General features: G+C 37.8%; 1 protein-coding gene across 2 annotated transcripts in view; it reads left to right on the top strand.

Moving 5' to 3' along the window:
- LOC111491363 (50S ribosomal protein L24) overlaps window positions 1-5,333 on the top strand; it is a 6,164-nt gene extending 831 nt beyond the window's left edge. The window contains exons 2-6 of one of the 2 annotated variants that reach the window (XM_023140269.1): window positions 163-284; window positions 379-474; window positions 1,165-1,268; window positions 1,350-1,486; window positions 5,054-5,333. In XM_023140269.1, the coding sequence (XP_022996037.1) occupies window positions 225-284; window positions 379-474; window positions 1,165-1,268; window positions 1,350-1,486; window positions 5,054-5,136 (480 nt within the window). In that variant the 5' untranslated portion in view covers window positions 163-224 and the 3' untranslated portion in view covers window positions 5,137-5,333. The remainder of the gene's footprint in view (window positions 1-162; window positions 285-378; window positions 475-1,164; window positions 1,269-1,349; window positions 1,487-5,053) is intronic. The other variant, XM_023140270.1, reaches the window with a different exon arrangement.
- The last annotated feature ends 2,208 nt before the right edge of the window (window positions 5,334-7,541 follow it).

Genomic DNA, 7,541 nt, shown 5'->3' with positions numbered 1-7,541 from the left:
AATTTTTTTTTTTTTTTTTTTTTTTTTTCTTTTTGTTCTTGCCATTGATTGAATACTACAAACCTCTGGGATCTGCTTGTAATTTTCTACTCAGTATATATCATTCATGTTCTATGACGTAGTGAAAGTATAGAAATTCATAATCTGAACGATGGACTGCAGATTGTTGGGGTAACTTGTGCAGAAATTGGCAGCAGTGGCCTTGGTGTTTGCATTAGTTTCAAATGGGTTGGAAGGCTGCTGAAAAGCTTATTAGGCACTGGAAAATTCTTAGAGGAGATAATGTGAGGGAAACATTTTAAAGATATATACCTTACTTTCTCCTATTTATGTGTTAGGTCTCTCTCTGACGATCGTGTTTGTTGGTATTTTTCATAGGTGATGATCATTAGAGGCAAGGATAAAGGAGAAACTGGTGTTATTAAGCGTGTCATTCGCACTCAAAATCGGGTTATTGTTGAGGGTAAAAACCTGGTAAGAAAATCTTTGCCAAATTGGACAATTTGAGGTTTAGAGTTGAGCTTTCTTGTGTTCAATTGCTGTGCTTGGGCCCTCTTGCACTTGTCTGATAATGTAGCTATGCTGGCATTTAAGTCTTGCAAATGATTTGCTTGGTTGTTTTGATTTAGGGTTAAGCCTTTTCCCCCCTCCTCATATCCTTCTCTCTCTCTGCATTGAGGTCTTGCGATCACATGATTATCTGTAAAGTCAACTCACTTTCATCTTCAAGGTTCAGAAAGGGGCTGAATATTGAATTCAAGTAATGGCCTATGAAACTGACTTTGTGCTTGCCAATTCAAATGGAACTAACGAATGGCAGCATTATGCTTTATGTTTATGAAACTAGAGAAGCATTTTCCCCAACACTTGCCACTCAATCAATGTCTATAGTCCACTGATATTCAAGGGTAGTAGGATGTCATTAAGTTGAAAATCGTGTTATTATTTCACTTTCCATTTATTTTACCAGCATGTATAATCTACAGCTGCAGCTGCTCTGATGAATGCTATTTTATGGTTCTAGCAGTTTTGTTTATAACTCCTGTTGTTTGTATGTTTCCCTTCATCGATTTTAATCTCTATCATTTTTATGATTTCAGCAGTTGCACATGACATGAGTGTGTCAGATTTATTCTGTCATTCACTTTTCTATGCTTCATACAGGTGAAGAAACATATTAAACAAGGACAAGGTCATGAAGGTGGAATCTTTACGGTTGAAGCTCCTCTCCATGTATCCAATGTTCAAGTTGTTGATCCAGCAACAGGGTTTGGACACTATCCATGACTGCTAATGGGTTGTGATGTTTTCCTTGTGCTAGAGCATTGTCAAACATTATTCTTTTGCAGGAAGCCTTGTAAGGTTGGTGTTAGATATCTTGAAGATGGTTCTAAAGTACGAGTTTCAAGAGGAATTGGAGCCTCAGGATCTATAATCCCTCGTCCAGAAATCTTAAAGATAAGGACTACTCCCAGACCTACAGTTGGTACTGATCTAAAGTCTATTGCCCCTTTTATTTTTATCTATTCACTTTGCTGTTATTTAGAAATTTTTTTTTCTTGTTCTTTGCTAAACTTACATGTTCTGATGTGCTTCCATCGCAATTCTGTGTAGTTGGCCTTTCCTTTGTGTTTCCATGTTATTATATGTTCTAATTAATTTTACTCAATCATATAATAATTTAGATGTACTGTTCTTTCTTATCAAGAGCTGTGGTCTGAGTTGAGTCTTGTTTGAAGCTATACACATGGATGGATTTTTTTCTTTATGCTCAATCTACAATGTGGGTGGGGGTGGAGGGAGTCACCCTGCCATTCCTTTGGATGTAAAGGTTAGAGCATGTTTAGGCATGTCATCAATGAGCCAATTTGATGTTTAGTGCTTGCAAATATTCACATGAGCTCTCTCAAAAAATAGATGTTCTAGTGGATACCATGGTTAGCTGTTGCCATGCCCTTTTTGTTAGTATAGTAGGCTGACGGACTATGCTGCTAACTGCATATTTATTTTTATGATGCTGATTGTATCATTACTTAGACATCTGTTTTTCTTTTGCCCTCCCTCTTTCTTTGTCTACTAGGTTCTGTGAACAAGGTGCATAGAGCTGTTGTAAACGTGTTGAATTGAGTACAATATTAAAAAGTTCTTTGTCTTCTTTATTTCAAAACCTTATTTATTTATTTATTTTTATATTAGGTCTCTGAAAAGTGAGCTAATATGGCCTATTTTTCATCTTCATCGATCGTTGTTCCTAGGCCCCACATCCTTTGGCCCAAGAAAAGCAAACAACAGTTCATACACCTACTATAGGCATAATCCTATTGCACCAAGTCCATCTTCTCTTCCTTACTTTAGTCATTCTTGTAACACTAAACTCAATGAAAAAACCACCTACTGAATGCTTCCATTAGTATTGGTCTTCAAGAAGGGTAAGTTGTGATGTCCCACATTGGTTGGGGTGGAGAACAAAATACCATTTATAAGGGTGTGGTATTAGGGTGTGGAAACCTTCCCCTAGCAGACACGTTTTAAAGCCTTGAGGGGAAGCCCGAAAGGGAAAGCCCAAAGAGGACAATATTTGCTAGCGGTGGATCAGGGCCGTTACAAATGGTATCAGAGCCAGACACCAAACGATGTGCTAGCCTTATCGTTGTTTTTTGAAGAGGGTAGACACGAGGCGGTGTGCTAGTAAGACGTTGGGCCCCAAAGGGGTGGATTTGGTGGCGGTCCCACATCGATTGGAGGAAGGAAAGAGTGCCAGCGAGGACGCTGGGTCCCGAAGGGGGGTGGATTGTAATGTCCCACATTAGTTGGGGAGGAAAACAAAACACCATTTATAAGGGTGTGGTATAAGGGTGTGGAAACCTTCCTCTAGCAGACGCGTTTTAAAGCCTTGAGGGGAAGTCCCAAAGGGAAAGCTCAAAGAGGACAATATCTGCTAGCGGTGGATCTGGACCATTACAAAAGTGATGGAAGCAGACCTTGCTCTCTCCAACACCTAGATGAAAATGGACTTCAAAGAAATTCATAGTATATTTCATGGTAAAGGTACGTGCAGTCAAGTTGGTTATATTCCTTCTCTAACAGATAAAATGACAGTTAGAGTAGCTTAGTATTGAAATGCTTGCTCCGTCTGGCATGTTATAGCCACAATGTACAAGACTATAAAGGTACAACCATGAACCTTAGTAGATAGCTTCAGAATGTAAACATAGAAGTTGACCTTCCATTTTGAAAGTTTATGGTAGTAAAATGGAGATCTGCCGATGGTGGGACTTATCTGTGAGTGTAAGATAGAGCTTTTGTTATGAGACTGGGGCCCATGTAGTTGTGTAATAGGGGCTGCAAGGGAAAGTTGTAATTATGTCTCATTTAGTGCGAGGAGAGTAGGCCAATTCTGATCATTTTGGGTAGTTTTGTTATTACGAGAGAATAGGGAGCTCTCTCCATCGGCTCTGTTTCTGAAAAAGGTTCTATCAGTTAGCAAATAGTTTGGCTATATCAATCAACAAATAACAAATGAACTAGGTATGCAGCTAAGATTTGAGCGAAGTTAATTGAAAAGGGGGAAAAAGAAAATGAAAACTCATTGCATGCAACCATCTTAAAGCCAACACGGCTCAACCATTAAGTCGTGTAGATCATATGCCCATGCGCGGATGCCCCCTAAACTTTTGGAATTTGTGTATTTTTGTTTATTTTAAATTTGATCCCTGAATATGGGATGTTGGTCCCTCCATGTATTTAAATTTTTTTTAAACATGTAGAGGCATCATTGTTGTGGCTCCCACACAAATTTTTTCTTCTTTATTAATTAAGATTAGACTACAATAGTTTGAAATTCTCCTTACCAGCCTAGTGCATTGGGTAATGGTTTTCCGCCGTGTTGTCTATTTAATACAGTTTGTTAATGTCAAAAGGGAGGCTAAATAGTAAAACGAATTGCTCTTCTTTTGGCCGTAGAAGGTTCTGGATCAAGTCCTTTATCCTGGCTTTTTAACTTTTCTAGACGGCTCACAAATAATAATAATAATAATAATAATAAGTTTGCGTTGGGACCCCAACTTATTGCTCTATATGTAAATAAATATTTAAAAAATTTGGGGGCCACCATCTCATATACATGACTGAATAATATTAAAATATGTTGTGTTGTCCAATCCTGTATGCATAAATTCCAAAATTTTGGGGGGACTATGACTCCTTGCTCCCTTTACCATTTGACCATGGGCTTGATGATAGGTTCTAAGGTTAAACCTATTCGGGATATTCAGGTGGTGCAACTACTGATTCACTAATGTTAATTTTTGGCCCTCCGACCTATATGGTATAGATCTGCCCTTGCATACCCCAGGACACCAGTTTTTCCGACCAAATCAGTTTAGACATCCATGTGAACCAAACTTAACAGTTGCTCACAGAGCTATTATGAACCTGAGGGGATTTCAAAATAGTCAACTTAATGTTACTGACTAAGCTGTGAACTGTATATCTTATTCTTTTGGCTGCTTATCGTTTCACTCCAGCTGTAATATTTTATTCTTTGCATTGTTTAGCTAGGTTATCTTGTCCTCTCTTTCTCCGTATAGCAGGTATTGAGCTTCTTTAATAATGGATTGAAATCAATTCAATAGTGACAAAAAATTCTCAAGTAATAATAACAAAAGAACTACTTGTGTGAAGGATTTCAGTACTGTTCATAATACTATTGAAAAACAAACGAGAGAATACGTGAATGTGACTCAACAATTCTATGTTAGCCACTGTATCTTTGATGAAACTTAGACTTCATGCATAATTCTACATTTGATGTCTCAATCACTCGGTCTAGTCAATTTGGTCAGAAGAAATTAAGACCTTACAGTCTGGTTCACGTTAGCTTAACATACAGCCCCAATATATGTACTTTGCTGAAGGTGTGAAGACCGAAACATTAACATGGAACTATGGCACATGCAATTCAATACAGTTCTCTAAATTTATTTGAATTTATTCCTTCAGTAATCGTATTACTTGTGCTCCTTTTGATTCGATCTGATTTGTTGATTTGCAGCTGGTCCTAAGGATACTCCAATGGATGTGGTACTGGAGAAAAGTTATGATGCTAAAACCGGGAAGGGCATGCCTGACCTTTAAAAGTTACATCCAATCAATTCAGAAGACATTTGTTGATGCATGGGCGGCAGCTTGCTTGTATTTCATTTTCCTCGTTTGTTATGTTCGTTTATTTTAGATTAACATTCTTGCGTACTTTAGAAGGAATGACCCTGATCCTTTGATGGTTATGATAAAAGGGAAATAATTTTGTGTCAAATATATTTGCTCTTTCCGAGCCGCTTCATAGAGAGAAAAATCCTCTTCGTTTACAATTCTTGCTTTCATACTTCTCTGTGCAGAGCAATGTGAAAGATTGATTGCTTCCCAGAGGATGCAGAAGATCTATTTTTACTTGGAAACAAATCATTTCATGCGTCTTCTTACACAACTAGTAAATTCTTCCTTGCGCGTTAAATGAATAAATGCGTGTATAATGCTTAATATTTTTGCAATAAATCCCACAACTAAACCAATTTATAAAGTAGATTGTAGCCTACTTCACACTGATCATGATAATAAAAAAAACAAGGTATTCTTCATGCGTCTTCTACTTACACAACCACTAAATTCCTCTTCCTGCAGTGAGTGAACGAAGGAATTTGTTGTTGTATGTGAAACTTCTACCAGCTGAGCTGAGACGGCTGGGTGATGGCCGAGTGTTGTTAGTTCGATAATTCAAAGAAGCAGAGAGCAGAAAGATCCAACAAGCAGCCATTGATATATCCAATGGTATTTACCTACTTTATCCACACTGTCATGGTGAGAGGTTTGTATCAGCGAGGGTGATTGCTGATTTGACACTTCACTGCAAATGATTAACCACAGAGGGCAGTGGACCTGAAATCATCATACTTCACAACTCAAAAGGACGAATCGTAGTCCCCATATATGTGTATGTTATTTTCGGAGCTGACTTGCTTTTCTTTTGCAGAAATTTAGAAGGCACCAGAATTGTTGCTGAATCCTGTCTTAACAAAAGAAAAACTTGAATGATTCAGTGAACCAAATCAAGTGTTTTCTGTGTTTTAACTGTTGGAAAAATATGGATTTGTTGGATTGCACGTGGAGTAATTGGGAACACCCTTCTTTCTTTCATTATCACTCACTTTGGGAGTTCACCCGTGTCTCTTCCAACTGACATTGACAATCACACGCCGTCTTTCACAAGTAAAGGCACACACCACCATAAACTTTTGAATTTGGACCAAACCCAACGTTATCCCTCAAAACAGAATTAACGTCTGAAAAAAGCTTTAACTTACCGATACCCCGGATTCAAATGCTTTTTGTTTTGACTCTTGACTATGAACTTTGCATACTTTCTCTATTGTCGTATTGTTAACTCCTGTCTGTCTATAAATTCAACATTGGACAGTGTTTCCTTTAACAACGTAATGATGTCCCTACGTTTCAAGTGCTTGACATTGAAAACCTCTCACACAAACCCAACTTAAAAAGTAAACCCCCTTTTGCAGTAACTAACGGAAGGGAGAAAACAGTGATGCCTCCCTCTGTGGAGTTCCATTATGGGGTTGTGTTAAATTCAACGCGACTCTGCAATAAGTTCCATTTTTGGACCAACCTTAACCACTGGCTGTGATCATATTTGTACATGCATGTTCGTGCTTAAATCACGTGGGATCACGTGCACATAGGATCTTATCAGTTTCAAGTTTGGACCAAGTCTTTTTATAACACCCATTTTCATGATCTATTAACAATTATTACCTTTCAAGTTTCCCAGTGTGTGCATTATTTGGTCCTCATGATGCTACCCACATTCTGCTTACTTACTACTGTATTGTCTATCAATGCTATCTCAAACCTGTGGCCCAATTTGTGTCTTTAAATCACAACCACTCAGATAAAGAAACACACTAAACTATTTAATGGAAATAATTGAAATCCTCTGGTTGATTGAACTAAGCTCCATATTGACACGTAAAAGCTGCGAAATTGCTACTCTTTAATTGCTCCTTGACCAATCAAATGCTTGAAGAAACACAAATGCATTATTGTTTTGTGTTAGATAATATGATATTTAAAAGGGTATGAATAATTGTATAGGTTGTATTGTATTCAAACCAAAGACTTCGAAGACCTAGACAGTCCTTAGTAGCCCAAATAATTGCACTAAGTGTTGGTTTGGGGAGCAGCCTAAGCTAAGGGAAACTGTACATAAAATTGACTCGACAAGTAAATGCATGAGGGAGAAATCATTTAACTATCTCGGTTGCTGGTTTATAAATAATGTCTATTCTTTTTTCAATCAACAAATGATTTTGTACAAATAATGGCATTGACGTGTCTTAAGAATACAACTCTCTCGAGTTAAGAGCAAAGATTGAAAGGGCAGAAAGATGGGCATTTGTGTGGCCATATGGCTCAGATGTTAAGGGACAATCTCATCTGCTACTTATCCATATTCTGCCATCGTTTTCACA

Source organism: Cucurbita maxima, unplaced genomic scaffold (assembly GCF_002738345.1).
Source record: "Cucurbita maxima cultivar Rimu unplaced genomic scaffold, Cmax_1.0 Cma_Scf00016, whole genome shotgun sequence".
Taxonomy (NCBI): Eukaryota; Viridiplantae; Streptophyta; class Magnoliopsida; order Cucurbitales; family Cucurbitaceae; genus Cucurbita; species Cucurbita maxima.
The sequence above is the reverse complement of the archived record's forward strand: the minus strand, read 5'-3'. Positions and strand labels throughout refer to the sequence as shown.